This window comes from Panthera tigris, chromosome D2, assembly GCF_018350195.1.
Source record: "Panthera tigris isolate Pti1 chromosome D2, P.tigris_Pti1_mat1.1, whole genome shotgun sequence".
Classification (NCBI taxonomy): Eukaryota; Metazoa; Chordata; class Mammalia; order Carnivora; family Felidae; genus Panthera; species Panthera tigris.
In genome coordinates this window covers 4,902,383-4,919,838 of record NC_056670.1, presented here as the reverse complement: position 1 = coordinate 4,919,838, position 17,456 = coordinate 4,902,383, and the positions used below count along the sequence as shown (strand labels likewise).

At 41.0% G+C, this 17,456-nt stretch overlaps 1 protein-coding gene across 5 annotated transcripts in view; it reads left to right on the top strand.

Moving 5' to 3' along the window:
• The window catches only part of PRKG1 (protein kinase cGMP-dependent 1), a 1,248,331-nt gene extending 1,241,198 nt beyond the window's left edge, over positions 1 to 7,133 (top strand). For all 5 annotated transcript variants that reach the window (XM_042959915.1, XM_042959911.1, XM_042959912.1 and 2 more), the window contains 2 exons: positions 1,060 to 1,126; positions 2,735 to 7,133. In XM_042959915.1, coding sequence (XP_042815849.1) covers positions 1,060 to 1,126; positions 2,735 to 2,833 — 166 coding nt within the window. In that variant the 3' untranslated portion in view covers positions 2,834 to 7,133. The remainder of the gene's footprint in view (positions 1 to 1,059; positions 1,127 to 2,734) is intronic.
• Positions 7,134 to 17,456: the final 10,323 nt, after the last annotated feature.

Here is a 17,456-nt window from a genome sequence, read left to right as displayed (position 1 = left end):
CATGCTAACGAGCGTTGCTCCCCTCTGGCACCAAGAGGAAATGTGAACTAGATTGATCGATTGAATTCTAGGTGGATTCTAGAATTCTGTTCTCTACCAGAATATCAAAAACACAAGTCCTCCACCATATCATGCCTCATTTCCTAGACTAAAACTGGAATATATTTTCCCCCCCGCTTCCCCATTAGATGATAAAACAAAGTACTGAGTACAGCGTTGTTTTTAAGTGACGGAAGCATCTTAAATATCAAACCTTACCTAGTTAATTGGATATCTGAGTGCTAATCTAAGACCCAATTGTTGTTTTTTATTAGTCTGTCTGTGTAACACCCACAGGAAATGCACATCTGTGCAAAAAGAGCTTACTTACCAAAGTATCTATAAATACCTAAAACACCTGCTAAGAATTTGGTGTACAGAAACAAAAAACTTAGTGTTATCTGCTCCTCATTTTCACAGAAAATCTGAACACAAATACCTTCATTTTTTTTCACACTTAACTAAAAATGACATTTTACTAGAAATCATTATGACCCTAGTATTGCATATTCAATGCTTTCTTCTACGAACACAAAAACAGTACCAAGTCAGAGTTAGACCTGACTAATATAGTGATGTGAAAAGGTTAATTAGGCTGCCCAAGGAATCAGTGCAAAGCTGGAAAAATAATTTTCTGTCCTGACTTTCATGCCCTGATTCCATTGCCTTAAAATAAGATGTCCAAGTAGATCATGGGCTAAGTATATCATGACACTTATTAAGTTATAATGATAGTACAGGAACAAGGTCATACAGACATTGTGACGAAATTGCCAGGGGGACAAAGGAGTTATTTGTAACCGATGTTCAATATTTCAACAATTAGATTTTTAAAATATGCATTGTATAAAACAACTGTAAAAGTTTTCAATGACACCGAATACATTTATGTCACGTTGAAAATGTTCGCCTTTCTGCTTTCCATCCGGTATGGATATTTCCACATCAAATATGTTGCAACAGGGTTTCACCTGAAGTAAAATGCCTTTAACCAGCTCCTTTTTCTCCTCCCTTTCCTAGATGGTTTGAGGGCTTTAACTGGGAAGGCTTAAGAAAAGGCACCTTGACACCTCCTATAATACCAAGTGTAAGTAGACTTCCCAGCGAACACTTGTGTGACAAGGTTTTATCCTGTGATCAGATTAAATAAATTATAGAAGCACCACATTAGAATAGTATCTAAACTGCAACCTTAAAAAGAGGCCAGTTAGGAGATGGTTATTGTATGTGTATTCTATCATTACCTGTTTCAACTATTCGTTCCAATTTATTTATCCTTTTATTGGGCTCTAAAAGAAAAGGATTCTCGTTCCTTAACTGTCTTTTCTGAACATATCGGGTTTTTTGTGAAATAGCAGCCCAGTGAGGGTGACTCAGGGTTTGGACTGTATTAACTTGAAATAGATTTCAGTTGATTGCATTTTTACGTATTTCTGCTTAATGCTGCATCTTTACGAAAAGGCACAGACCGCTTTGTGGTCCTGAGCCTTTCAGGTATATGCTTCCTTCCCCTGGGACTAACTCAAGCCTGCTCTTTATTCAGAAGCATTTTCCCTACTTCTGAGATTTATTTCTGTGTCAGTGCTTATGCCTATTCGCAAACAAAAACCCCGTTACCGTGGCTCACATAGCAGATTCTAATTGCGTTCTTCAAGTTTTGTTTTTAGAACAAGAGTAGAGAGTAAGCCTGAATTATACTTGCCTACATCTACCAGCGGTTTCCTTTTATGGATATACCCATATATATATTAGTGTATAAGAGGTTCTAAATATTATAGAATATGAGGGAAACTAAAGGATGGATTTTTTACTGCTTTTACTGATGCTCTACAGTTTGGACTTTGCCCAAGAAATTTGCAAGAGTTCTGACCGAGGTCAGAAATGGCTTTTATTCTAAACACACACAAGACTTAAGATGGTCTACAGGGCTCTACCCAGCCTGATTTCTGCCTGCTTCTCCTATTTCTCAGTCCAGTCCTATCCTCTCTTACACAGCAGCCACATTGGCCCCTTTGGATCACTTCACAGCATGAAGCACTCTCTCTCACCTCGGGACCTTTGCACGTGCTACATCCTCTTTTTTGAACTCACCAATTCTTAGTTTTGAAATAATATTTTTTCGGGGCGCCTGGGTGGCTCAGTCGGTTAAGCGTCCGACTTCAGCTCAGGTCACGATCTCGCGGTCTGTGAGTTCGAGCCCCCCGTCGGGCTCTGGTATGATGGCTCAGAGCCTGGAGCCTGCTTCCGATTCTGTGTCTCCCTCTCTCTCTGCCCCTCCCCCGTTCATGCTCTGTCTCTCTCTGTCTCAAAAATAAATAAACGTTAAAAAAAAAAAAAAAAAGAAATATTTTTTCAAAGAGGCTTTCCATCATCACTCATACTCTCAACTCTTTTTTCTTCCTAACACTAAGCAAACCTTATAGTCATCTACAGATTTTTGTGATTATTTGTTTTTAGTCCTACAAGGTACTCCTTGCCAGGGTAGGGCAAGAGCAATGTCTTTTTTTATTCACTGCCCTTAGCCCCAGTAAAAAGCACAAAGCCTGCCACCTGGTAGCCATTCAAACAACAGTCACTGATCAGGGAATGAATAAAGAATGCTTTTTAAAAATCTAGTTTGGGATTTTACTAAAAAAAAAAAAAACAACCAAAAATCAAGAAATCCCTTCTCGGTCACCCCCTCTCTCATTTGTAGGTTGCATCACCCACAGACACAAGCAATTTTGACAGTTTCCCTGAGGACAGTGATGAACCACCACCTGATGACAACTCGGGCTGGGACATAGACTTCTAATGTATTTCTCTTACCTGCTTCTGCCTTGCTGAAGTCAGCTTTCTCTGAGACACGGCTGACAGCAAACCTGAGGGACGGAGAGAAGATCAGTGCTCGGGGTCACCATGATGCCTTTGATCGATGCTGCTCCAGTAACTACAGTGGCATTAGGACTTCTTGCTTAGACGACAGTAGTGCTCTTTACATGTTTTCTGTTTGATCCTAACAATAGCAGTTGACATGGTGGTCCTGAAGCAAAGCCCTTCGCCAGTAAAGAGAGGTTTCCTGTCGTTGCAATGATCTTGCTTTGCTCTGACTGTAATTTGAAAGACTGTAAGAAATACTTCAACCTAGAAAAAGAGTCCGTACCTGGCTAGAATGGCCAAGATCAAAAAATAATGTATGGGGTCCGATCGGTTGCCGTGGTACCAAAACGGGGCTCTTCCTTTCCTTCAAGGGAGGCCATGGGATCTATGAGCGCAAGCCGGTGTCTATACCATACGGAAGAGGGCCACGCGTCTATGGGTCACGGCGTTCATGTCAAACCAGTGCTAGAAGTTTCCTGATTTTGTTTCCCAACAGTGCTGATGACGAGGCTGAATGTTACCTTTCCTTTCTGACAGATTTTAAAAATTGATACAATCAAAGCACAACTGCTATGAAGCCTCCCGGCGGGTATATATGCGTTTTCACGGAGGATTGAAAAAAAAAAAAAAAAAAAACCTGCATGACATTTGTTTGTTTCTTTTCTTGATAAATTGGCATGACAGAGTGGAAAAAAAAAAAAGCAATTCACAAACCATTTCATATCGTTTAAAATATTGTGCTTCAAGATGGTCCTGGAAATCAGTGACTACCAGCCAATTGATTTTTCTTTATTACCTAACATACTCTCAGACTGAGGCTTAAAATAGTCCCTTTTATAAAAATCAACCCTTGGGGTGGGGGGGGTGGGGTGGAGAGGGATGAAGATCCATCCAAAAATAAAAGTAAACTATATAGGTGCTATGTATATCTTTCATCTGTAAATGTCCGTGTCTGAGCAGACAACACAAATTCTAATCATCACCTGTGTAGCCAGAGACTCAAGCATTTTCACTACATTTACCAATGAAACTCCCGTCAGATTTCACTTACACAACATAGTCTGGGGTTGAGGGGAAAGGTGATTAAAACCCATTCAACTGGCTTCTTGTCTTAGGCCTGAACCAAAAAGTAGAAGAAGAAAGCACAAAATCATCAAGAGTTACCAGATGAGGGACCTTCCTTATGCGAGGTCAGGGAACAGGACAGGACCTGGCCAGGTGTTGATTCCCTTTTTGTGAATGAGCCGATGTGAGTTCATGCATGCGTGAGAGTAGAGGAGAACACAGGACCCTGATTTCTTAAGCAGAAGTTTTCATTAAGTAGGACAGAAGTATTGCAATCCTGAAACGTATCTGAAAATACCAGACTGATTTGCTTTTTCATGAGGGGAGAAGAATCAGCAGTTTAAAGTGAATCCTCTGTTGGCAGGCGAGTTGACTACTATGAGCTGTTCTAAGTAGCAGAGACATTTGGAAGCTTTTCCTGGACAAGTAGCGTTAAACCTGCGTAGACAAACGCATAATCTTACAAGCTGTCATCCTGATTTAGAGCTGTGTGTGAAATTGGTACATCAAATTGAAGGTTGCCTTGTTCCAGGAGAGAATTTTCTTTTTTTTAAAGTCAATCAAACGTAGACGGTTCTGCAAAAAACATGTCCACGTCAGTCATTGATTTTTTTCATACTAAGACTACTTTAGAATAGGATATCAACACGTAATGATCTAAAAAAACATTTGGGGAATAAAAATTATAAGGGCATATTAAACATAATCAGAGTAACGTTAAACTTTCAAATTAAAACTTTGACCCCCAAGATGTTACGGTTACTCTTGTGTTTTTCTGGCCTTTGCAAACAATTGCTTAAGATCAATTTATTCCCCAAGATATCCACTTTCTTCTACAGATTTCAGAATATAAAATATACCAAGCTAAAATCCAGCTGTGAGTGCTACTTCAGAATTTTATATTGCTTTTAACTGGGCTCGTAAAAGTACATAATTTCAATATCATGGTCAATGTTCAGTGAGTTTTGTTAAAAGAGTGCTTTAGGCATGCTAACGATTTGCTAGATACTAAGTATATCTCGTCATTATTTAAGAGAATCTGTTCCAGCAGTTTTTCAAATGCCCCAGTAACCCCAGAGGTTAGCCCTTACCGTGGATGTTGAAACTATGGTTCAAGTCTAAGACAACAACGTACGGGTTCTCTGAGGAATGAAGAGAACATTCAGCTCAATGGAACTGTCGGCCGTCTCTCCCACCTGTCGCTCTGTCTTCGTTCATTTCACCTGTGGCGCTGCATTAGGATGTCTAAAGCAATCACTAGCAAATAAAGGTGACCATCTTCCAAAAATTGCTAACAGTCATCTAATCTTAGGCATTGAAATGTAAGGATTTAAATCCTGTCCTAAGACACTAGGGCTAACATTCACGGTCAGCTCCGTAAAGGGCATCTCACTTCATTTCCGAATTTTTCATACCCCTCCATGTTCTTACGCTGGAGAACATCTGGCTAAGTTAGAATAGTGCCAACTCGTGTGATCTGTTAACTGACTTTCTTGTTAATACTTTGAGTCTGGGAAATAAGGGCTTTCTGTGCATCCTGACGCACAGGAAAACTGAAAACTGCCAAAGGAAAGGGACATCCCGATATCTGAGATACACTGAATACGTTAGCGAAAATGATTTCTGGAAATTTCCTATCAATGATTTTCATGTTTGTACCTTCTTTGTTACTCACATATGAATCAGATCCATGTGGCATTGAAAACAAATTTATTTTGATGATATTCTTTACAAGTCACGTTTCTTAAAATTACGGGATTTGCATGTGAATCACACATGTGTAACACATGAATTCAACTATTGAATTTTTCCGGTTTCATTTCTAAAGGACTGAGCTAATGGCGAGCTTAGAGAAGTCAGCCACCACACTGAAAATAAGGAAGTTAGGACGGATTCATACAGTAGAGGTGATCTGTGCATTATCCATAACGATGTTTTCTTTCACAATAGGACCACAGACAAATATTTATGTAAATAGATATTTTTGTGTGATATTTTGTGGTACATATACCTTTTTTTAGTGTTTCACAGCATTATTATTTCATCTTCTTTGTACTGAATAATGTTTTTAGGTCCAAGTAGACTTGAATTAATGTCATAATTGTCAGTATTATTGAAAATTACGTCCACTGTACGGTTTCATCTGTTCCATAGTTTAGGACATGACCTGGCTATCTGGCATTGTTGCAAGTGCCTTAAATTCCTGGCATCCTATTAAAAAACAAATTTGGTGTTATGCTGCATGAGAGAGACAAATCCACCTCAAAATGTTGTCCTTTCTTAGCTTGCTGCGTTTTACAGTTCTTTCTGCTAACAATTTCTAAGCCTTTATTATATAATATTGATGAATTACAGAAATGATGAAGTTGTTCTCTAATTTCTGTTACATGTACCAGAGCTGTGTATCTGTTACTGAGATACAGCGTCATTTCTGTGAAATGTATAAATGTATGTGCAGGTCAAATTAATCTATGACATACTATCAGTCTGTACACAGGTATTCCTGTTTTGCTAAGCTGTGCAGATCCAGTTAAAAAAAAACAATTAGTGCAGTCAAGTTCTAATGCCTCATTTTATAGACTCCATTCGTAACGACCCAACTCGAAGATTCAGCAAGTGACACGTCGTTATGAAACCAATGAGGAAAACGTACCTTAGCGCACTCCTCAACAAAACAGGATGCTTTCTGAGTTCTTGTATATGCAAATCACGTAGGAGGCAAGTTTGCAACAGACCTGGGAAGAGAAACATTGGAAGCGTGTTGTTAGCCCTCCTCCTTATCTGCCCCTGAATTTACAGAACTCTGGGACCCTGACAGTGACTCAGAGGTTTGGGCTTTCCGAGGAAAGGGACATTTCTTTAGGCATCATCTGTCCACTTTATTTCATCGTACGATGTTTTTACAATTGGTCGGTTCTTTTGTATTCTCACAGCTATGGTTGATTGTCCTCTTACAATTTGTTCCACATGAAAGAGTCCTTTGTTAGTCAGAATGCAACCACTGTCATCAAATGGTCAGTGACCACTTGCACTCTTTTGGTGTAGATTAAAAACTTTTTCATAAAATTCACCTGCTTTGATTTGCTCTGTATTTTTCCTGCAGCTGTAGTTGCTGAGTGCCTGTTGTATACTTTATAGAGTTGAAATAAAAAAAAATAATTACTTTTGAACTTCGCTGATGTTTCATTCCAGACAAGATTTCGAGAACACGGTTGACGAATCTTCCTGCAATGGAAATACGCCGCAGCGCTATTTTAGAACGTCACTAAAACAAGAGAAATGTTACTTAGGACCCAGGTGTCCTTCACACCGGCATGTATTATGATCTGATGGAAAGCTAAGCTAGCAGAGCAGTTTAAAGAGTTCAGTGGGGATAAGTCAGGCCATCCAGTGTGAACAGAAAGGCAAATGCAGATACGCACACAAGCCCCAACCTCAGTGGTGTTCTGTGTGCCCCTCCCCCTACCCCTCCCCCCCACCCCCACCACACTCTCCTTGTTCGGGCTACCCTTGGTCAAACCGTGAACTCGGCAAAACATCAGAAAGGTTAAGTCTTGTACAAGGCCGTGTGCTAAGACTTCTAGGAAAGGCAGCTTCGTGAATCTTTGCAGCCCATCCAGTCATGTCATTTCTTCTGCAAAGAGAACTCAACCACGGTCTTCAGTATCCTTCCCTTATATTCTGTGATTTTCATACCCTTGATCTAAGAACGGTCGTCTTTGATCCTGGGAAGTTTTGTTTTGTTTTGTTTTGTTTTCCTTTGGTGTTAATTACAGTTTTTGGAGAGGCGTGCAGATCAGTACTCGTGGTGATGAGCTGAAGCATGTGAGCGTGTTGCATTCACACCACTGTCACGTCTTGCACAAGTTAACTGCAATTGAAGTAAATCACACAATTACCTATGACAGCAGGAATCGATGATCCATTTGGCTCGAATGTATTGTTGATCACGCAGCTTGATTAAGGGTAGATGTGCAAGCAGAATGTCGAGTCTCAGTTACAGCCCTAAATGTGTAAGGCACATAACACAGAGCAACCTTTTTTTTTTCTGAGATCCATAGAGTTTTTCTCTTTGTTCCATACTTCTCCTTTCCGACTCAGAAGCCCCATAAACTGAAAGAAAAAAAAAAAAACAGTAATGTTTACCTATTCCACCTATGTTTTTTGACCAGGGTGAGTCTATGGGGCAAAAAACAAACCATCCACGTGCCCATTGGCGAAGCCAGACGAATTAAGGCTCATGCAATAATAATAATAATACCACCAAATTAAAAGAAAAAAGAGAAAGCAAGGTCTCGCTAAGAATCCTAAGGGTTGGCACAGATTTCATAGAAATTAATAGGCTCAAGACACATGTTCCAAGCCAGTGTTCTTTTAACATCGATGTCGTGATATGTATCTGGGAAATACGGTGAAAATATTTCCAGCACCACCCATGGTTATTTTGACATAGCCCCAGAATCTATATTTTTAACAAGCACCTTAGCACATTTTGGTGAAAATTTCTGAGGAAGAGAAAGAGGAAAAGAGGATTCGTGGAAAAGCATTTCAGGAATGATAACGTAAAAGACCAAAGAAAAAGTCCATAAGGAGTTATGGACATGTTTCCAGCCACCTGGCCAGGGGACCCCCGCACAGAGCACCCCAGGACGCTCCCGCCCGCACAGGTCTTGGTTTCAGTAGCCTGGCCAGGGCTCTCCCTGCACTGGACACCGTGGGACAACCGGCCTGTACCCAGCTCCGCGGCAGCTGTCTCGCCAGGGCATATTTTGCTCAGAGAGCTCGGTGACCACACCAGCCCATGCCCATTTTAAAGTTAGCTGTCCTGCCAGGGCACCCCCTGCATGGAGCACCCAATGACCAACCAGCCTGTGCCCTGCCTCAGCTCTAGCAGCATCTTTGGGGCACCCTGTACATGGAGACTTCTAGAACACCCCAGTTTACATCCACTTCAGCTTCAGCTATCCTGCCAAGATGAACCTCTGTGTGTAGAGCCCCAGGTGCCTACAGCTTGCCCCTACTTTCGTTTTTGCTGTCCTGCCGGGGTACTTTCCGTGCAGAGCAATTCAGAGACCTCCCACTGCCACCTCAGACCCGCCACCCCACACACAGAGCACCCCAGGACACCTTGGCTTGTGCCCGTCTCAGCTTCAGCTGTCCTGGCAGTGTGCCCTCAGTGCCCTGAACAGAGCCTGCGTCCTCATCAGCTTTAGCTACTCTGACAGGGTTCCCAACACATGGAAAGCCTCACGATCTCCAGCCCACGCCAGCCCCAGCTCCAGCCAGCCAGAAAAAGTCACCAAGAACACACAGTATGTCTAGGGGACAGCCATACACAAGACCATACCCTCAGGCTAAAAAGTACCTGTTCTGCCTAATCCATAGGAACACACACAAATCAAGCAAGATGGGGACGCAGAGGAACATGCTCCAAAAGAAAGAACAAGAACAAAGCTCAGAAAAAGAAATGAGTGAAACAGAGATAAGCAATAGGCCTGATTTAAAAAAAAATAAATAGGGGCACCTGAGTGGCTCAGTCGGTTAAGCCTCCGACTTCAGCTCAGGTCACTATCTCACAGTCCGTGAGTTCGAGCCCCGCGTCGGGCTCTGGGCTGATGGCTCAGAGCCTGGAGCCTGCTTCCGATTCTGTGTCTCCCTCTCTCTCTCCCCTCCCCCGTTCATGCTCTGTCTCTGTCTCAAAAATAAATAAACGTTAAAAAAAAAATTTTTTTTTAAATAAATAAAAATAAATAAATAAAGTAATGATCATAAAGATACTCACTGGACTGGAGAGAAGAGTGGAAGAACTCAGTGAGGCCTTCAATAAATTGATAGAAAATATAAAAAATATCCAATCAGAGTTGAAGAATACAGTAAGCGACATAAATGTTAAAACACACACTAGAGGGAATCAACACATTAGCAGTTGCAGCAGACTCTATCAACAATCTAAGAAAGGACGAGAAAAACCACCCAAGCGAAACAGCAAAAAGCGGTAAGAATTTTAAAAATGAGGATAGGTTAAAGGGCCTCTTGGACAATAGCAAGTGAACAAACATTCACATTCTAGGGATCTCAGAAGAAGCAGCAAGAGAGAGAGAAAGGGGTAGAAAACTTCATAGGGGGAAAATGTCCTTCATCTAGGGAAGGAGATGAACATCCAGTCCAAGAATCACCAAGAGTTCCAAACACGGTAAACCAAGGAGGTCCACATCACAACATATAATAATTAAAACGTCAGTGGCTAAAGATAAAGAGGGAATTTTAAAAGCAGCAAGACGGAAATAAAAAGTTACCTACAAGTGAAAACCTCTAAGACTATGAACTAATTTTTCAGTAAAAACCCTGCAGGCCAGAAGGGAGTGGGTGATATATTCAAAATGCTGAAAACATAAAAACTTACAAATGAGAATACCCACCAAGGTTATCATTCAGATTTGAAGAAGAGGTGAAGAGTTTCCTAGATAAACACACATAAAGGAGTTTATCACCACTAAAAAGCATTATAAGAAATGTTAAAGGGACTTCTTTAAGTAGAAAAGAAATGGTCATAATTGGATATAAGGAAATTTTGAATAAAATATAAAATATGATAGCATGTACATAAAATGTGGAAAGGGGGTAAAAAAAAAGAAAGAAGTCCTCCCTTTTCTTTTCAGAACGTGTTTGAACTTAAATGACATCAAGTTAATATAGACTGCTATTTACTTAGGATATTATGCCTGAAACTCATGGTAACCAAATCTCAAAACCTAGAAACGATACACACACAAAAAAAAAAAATAATAAAAAAAATAAGAGAAAAGAAAAAGAAAGAAACCTACAAAAACTCATGAATTATGCAGCGCCTGGGTGGCTCTGCTGGTTAAGCATTCGACTTTGACTCAGGTCATGATCTCACTGTACATGGGTTCAAGCCCTGCATCGGGCTCTGTGCTGACAGTTCTGAGCCTGGAACCTGCTTCTCATTCTGTGTCTCTCCCTCTCTCTCGGCCCCTCCCCAGCTAACACTCTGTCTCTCTCTCAAAAGTAAAATAAACATTCTAAAAAATTAGAGAAAACTAATTACAAAGAGAGCAAGAAAGGAAGCAAGTAACTGAAAAGAACTACAGGAAACAACAACATGGCAGTAAGTACATACATATCAATAATTAAATGTAAATGGTTTAAATGCTCTAATAAAAAGACATAAGGTGGTGGAATGGGTAAGCAAAACAGACCAGCTATATGGTGCCTACAAGAGATTCATCTCAGACCTAAAAACACCTACAAACTGAAAGTGAAGGGACGGAAACAAATGGAAACAACAGCAAAAAAAGCCAGTGTACCAATATTACATCAGAAAAATTTAGACTTTTTAAAATTTTTTTTTAATGTTTTTATTTATTTTTGAGACAGAGAGAGACAGAGCATGAATGGGGGAGGGTCAGAGAGAGGGAGACACAGAATCTGAAACAGGCTCCAGGCTCCAAGCTGTCAGCACAGAGCCTGACGCGGGGCTCAAACTCACGGACCATAAGATCGTGACCTGAGCCGAAGTCGGAAGCCCAACCGACCGAGCCACCTAGGCGCCCCTAGACTTTTTTTAAAAGTTTATTTATTTTTGGGAGAGAAATAGAGAGGGAGGGAGTGGGGGAGGGGCATGGAAAGAGGGACAGAGAATCCCAAGCAGGATCCATGCTGTCAGCACAGAACCCAATGTGGGACTCAAACCCACAATGAAATCATGATCTGAGCCGAATTCTTACATTCAACTGACTGAGCCACCCAGGGGCCCGTGGACAAAATAGACATTTAAACAAAGACGATAATAGAAGACAAAGAAGAATATTATATAATGATAAAGGAACAATCCAACAAGAGACCATAATTGTAAATGTCCATGCACTCAGTAAAGAAGCACCTCAAGACACAAAACAAATATTAATGAACAAAAGAGAGAGACAGAGAGAAATTGGCAGTAATACAACCATAGGAGGGAACTTTAAAACCCCACTTCCATCATGGATAGATCATCCAGGCAGAAAATCAACAAGGAAGCGCTGTCTTTGACTGACACATTGGGCCAGATGGACACAATAGATATATACAAAACATTTCATCTGAAACAGTAGAATATATATTATTTTCAAATGCACATGGGCTGGTCTTGGGAAGATGGCGGTGTAGGAGGACGCTGGGCTCACCGCGTCCTGCTGATCACTTAGATTCCACCCACACCTGCCTAAATAACCCAGAAAAATGCCAAAAGAATGGCAGAACGGACCTTTCGGAGCCAAGCGTAGACAAGAGGCCCATGGAAGAGGGTAGGAAGGGCGTAGAGGAGGTGTGCGCTACACGCATCGGTGGGAGGGAGCCGGGGCGGTGGAGGGGCAGCCTGCCTGGCAAGGCAGAGCCCCCAAAGTCTGGCTTGCAAAAGCGGAGGGGCTGGAGGGAGTGAGTTCTGACCCCCAGCGGGACTTAACATCTGGAACGTTAAACGTCAGCAGCTCTGCTAGGAGAGCGGGAGGGTGAAAGGATACTGGGAGGGAGAGGTGTTGAGCCCCGGGAAACAGAGCTCAGGTCGACAGGGAACAAAAGCACTGGCCAGCGCCATCTCCCTCTCCCATCCCCCAGCCAAAACCCCTAAGGAAACCACTCCCCATCACGAAACTTGCTTGCACCACCCACACACCCAACGCTGTGCTTCTGCAGATCCATCCCTCCAACGGGTCTGCCTCTCTCCAGGTGCCGCAGGGCCCCTCCCAAAGCGGACCACTGAAGGCAAAGCAAGCTGAGTCTGACCCTCCCGCCCCTGTGCACCTTGTGGATCCACCCCAGGTAATACACCAGATCCCTTCAAAGCAGCACCACAAGCCTGGCAGTGTGCAAGCAGCCCAGACAGGGGCCACACCACTCCACAGTGAGTCCTGACCCCCGGGACAGGGGAAGATAAGGTACACACCAGCCTGACTGTAGCCCCAGCAGTGGGCTGGGGACAGACATCGGGTCTGACTGTGGTCCCACCCACCAATACAAATTACTCCAGACAGCACAGGGGAAGTGCCCCGCAGTTCTGTGCCACTCCAGGGACTAACCAAAATGACGAAATGGAAGAACTCTCCTCCAAAGAAACTCCAGGAAGTAGCAAAAGCTAACAAATTGATCAAAAACGATTTAAGCAATATAACAGAAAAAGAACTTAGAATAACAGTAATAAAATTAATCGCTGTGCTTGAAAGAAGCATAGAGAACAGCGAAGAATCTATTGCTACAGAGATCAAGGGACTAAGAAAGAGTCATGAGGAGCTAAACAATGCTATAAATGAGGTGCAAAATAAATTGGAGGCGAACACAGCTCAGATTGAAGAGGCAGAGGAGAGGATAGGTGAATTAGAAGCTAAATTATGGAAAAGGAGGAAGCTGAGGAAAAGAGAGATTAAAAAAACCCAGGAATATGAGGAGAGAATTAGAGAACTAAGTGATGCAGTCAAACGGAACAATATCCGTATCATAGGAATTCCAGAAGTGGAAGAGAGACAGAGAAAGGGGCTGAAGGTGCACTTGAACAAATCATAGTTGAGAACTTCCCTGATCTGGGGAAGGAAAAAGACATTGAAATCCAAGAGGCACAGAAAACTCCCTTCAGACGTAACTTGAATTGATCTTCTGCACAACATATCATAGTGAAACTGGCAAAATACAAGGATAAAGAAAGAATTCTGAAAGCAGCTAGAGATAAATGGGCCTTAACATGCAAAGGTAGACACATACGATTAGGAGCAGACCTATCTACTGAAACTTGGCATGCCAGAAAGGAATAGCAGGAAATCTTAAATGTGATGGACAGAAAAAATATGCAGCCGAGAATTCTTTATCCAACAAGTCTGTCATTCAGAACAGAAGGAGAGATAAAAGTTTTCCCAAACAAACAAAAACTGAAGGAATTCATCACCACTAAAAACCAGCCCTACAAGAGATCCTAAGGGGGATTCTGTGAGTGAAGTGTTGCAAGGACCAGAGACATCACTACAAGCATGAAACCTACAGACATCACAATGACTATAAACCCATATCTTTCGATAATAACACTGAATGTAAATGGACTAAATGCTCCAACCAAAAGACATAGGGTATCAGAATGGATAAAAAAAACAAGACCCATCTATTTGCTGTCTACAAGAGACTCATTTTAGACCTGAGGACACCTTCAGATTGAAAGTGAGGGGATGGAGAACTACCTATCATGCTACTGGAAGTCAAAAGAAAGCTGGCGTAGCCATATTTATATCAGACAAACTAGACTTTAAATGAAAGGATGTAACAACAGATGAAGAAAGGCATTATATAATAATTATAGGGTCTATCCATCAGGAAGAGCTAACAATTATAAATGTCTATGCACCGAATATGGAAGCCCCCAAATATATAAAACAATTAATTACAAACATAAGCAACCTTAGTGATAAGAATGTGGTAACTGCAGGGGACTTGAATACCCCACTTACAACAATGGATGGATCATCTAAACACAGGATTGATAAAGAAACAAGGGCCCTGAGTGATACATTAGATCAGATGGACTTGACAGATATATTTAGAACTCTGCATCCCAAAGCAACAGAATATACTTTCTTCTCGAGTGTACATGGAACATTCTCCAACATAGATCACATACTGGGTCACAAAACAGCCCTTCACAGGTATAAAATAAATGAGATCATACCAGGCACACTTTCAGATCACAATGCTATGAAACTTGAAATCAACCACAGGAAAAAGTCTGGAAAGCCTCCAAAAGCATGGAGGTTGAAGAACACCCTACTAAAGAATGAATGGGCCAACCAAGCAATTAGAGAAGAAATTTAAAAATATATGGAAACAAATGACAATGAAAAGGCAACAATCCAAATGCTTTGGGATGCAGCAAAGGCAGTCCTGAGAGGAAAATACATTGCAATCCAGGCCTATCTCAAGAAACAAGAAAAATCCCAAATACAAAATCTAACAGCACACCTAAAGGAAATAGAAGCAGAACAGCAAAGGCAGCCTAAACCCAGCAGAAGAGAAATAATAAAGATCAGAGCAGAAATAAACAATATAGAATCTAAAAAAACTGTAGAGCAGATCAGCGAAACCAAGAGTTGTTTTTTTAAAAAAATAAACAAAATTGATAAACCTCTAGCCAGGCTTCTCAAAAAGAAAACGGAGATGACCCAAATGGATAAAATCATGAATGAAAATGGAATTATTACAACCAATCCCTCAGACATACAAGCAATTATCAGGGAATACTATGAAAAATTATATGCCAACAAACTGGACAACCTGGAAGAAATGGACAAATTCCTAAGTACCCACACACTTCCAAAACTCCAACAAGAAGAAATAGAAAACTTGAACAGACCCATAACCAGAGAAGAAATTGAATCAGTTATCAAAAATCTCCCAACAAATAAGAGTCCAGGACCAGATGGCTTCCCTGGGGAATTCTACCAGACATTTAAAGCAGAGATAATACCTATCCTTCTCAAGCTGTTCCAAAAAATTGAAAGGGAAGGAAAACTTCCAGTCTCATTCTATGAAGCCAGCTTTACTTTGAGTCCCAAAGCAGAGACCCAGCAAAAAAAAAAGAGAACTACAGGCCAATATCCCTGATGAATATGGATGCAAAAATTCTCAATAAGATAATAGCAAATTGAATTCAACAGCATATAAAAAGAATTATTCACCATGATCAAATGGGATTCATTACTGGGCTGCAGGGCTGGTTCAACATTCACAAATCAATCAATGTGATACGTCACAATAATAAAAGAAAAGAACTATATGATCTTGTCAATCGAAGCGGAAAAAGCATTTGACAAAATTCAGCATCCTTTCTTAGTAAAAACCCTCGAGAAAGTCGGGATAGAAGGAACATATTTAAACATCATAAAAGCCATTATGAAAAGCCCGCAGCTAATACCATCCTCAATGGGGAGTAACTGACAGCTTTCCGCCTGAGATCAGGAACATGACAGGGATGCCCACTCTCACCGCTGTTGTTTAACATAGTGTTGGAAGTTCTAGCATCAGCAATCAGACAACAAAAGGAAATCAAAGGCATTGAAATTGGCAGAGATGAAGTCAAGCTTTCACTGTTTGCAGATGACATGATACTATACATGGAAAACCCAATAGACGCCACCAAAAGTCTGCTAGAACTGATCCATGAATTCAGCAAAGTTGCAGGATACAAAATCAATGTAATCAGTTGCATTCTTATACACGAATAATGAAGCAACAGAAAGAGAAATAAACTGATCCCATTCACAATTGCACCAAGAACCATAAAATACCTAGGAATAAACCTATCCAAAGATGTAAAAGATCTGTATGCTGAAAACTATAGAAAGCTTATGAAGGAAATTGAAGATACAAAGCAATGGAAAAACATTCCATGCTCATGGATCAAAAGAATACATATTGTTAAAATGTCAATACTACCCAAAGCTATCTACACATTCAATGCAATCCCAATCAAAATTGCACCAGCATTCTTCTTGAAGCTGGAACAAGCAATCCTAAAATGTGTATGGAACCACAAAAGATCCCAAATAGCCAAAGTAATTTTGACAAAGACCAAAGCAGGAGGCATCAAAATCCCAGACTTTAGCCTCTACTACAAAGCTGTAATCATCAAGAGCATGGTATTGGCACAAAAACAGACAAACAGACAAATGGAATAGAATAGAAACCCCAGAATTAGACCCACAAAAGTATGGCCAACCAATCTTTGACAAAGCAGGAAAGAATATCCAATGGAAAAAAGACAGTCTCTTTAACAAATGATGCTGGGAGAACTGACAGCAACATGCACAAGAATGAAACTAGACCACTTTCTTACACCATTCACAAAAATAAACTCAAAATGGATAAAGGACCTGAATGTGAGACAGGAAACCATCAAAACCCTAGAGGGGAAAGCAGGAAGAAACTTCTCTGACCTCAGCTGCAGCAATTTCTTACTAGACACATCTCCAAAGGCAAGGAAGTAAAATCAAAATGAACTATTGGGACCTCATGAAGATAAAAAGCTTCTGCACTGCAAAGGAAACAATCAACAAAACTAAAAGACAACCAATGGAATGGGAAAAGATATTTGCAAATTACATATTGGACAAAGGGCTAATATCCAAAATCTATAAAGAACTCACCAAACTCCACACCCAAAAAACAAATAATCCAGTGAAGAAATGGGCAGAAAACATGAATAGACACTTCTCTAAAGAAGACATCCAGATGGCCAACAGGCACATGAAAGGATGCTCAATGTTGCTCCTCACCAGGGAAATACAAATCAAAACCACACTGAGATGCCACCTCACACCACTCAGAGTGGCTAAAATGAACAAATCAGGAGACTATAGATGCTGGCAAGGATGTGGAGAAATGGGAACCCTCTTGCACTGTTGGTGGGAATGCAAACTGGTGCAGCCACTCTGGAAAACAGTGTGCAGGTTCCTCAAAAA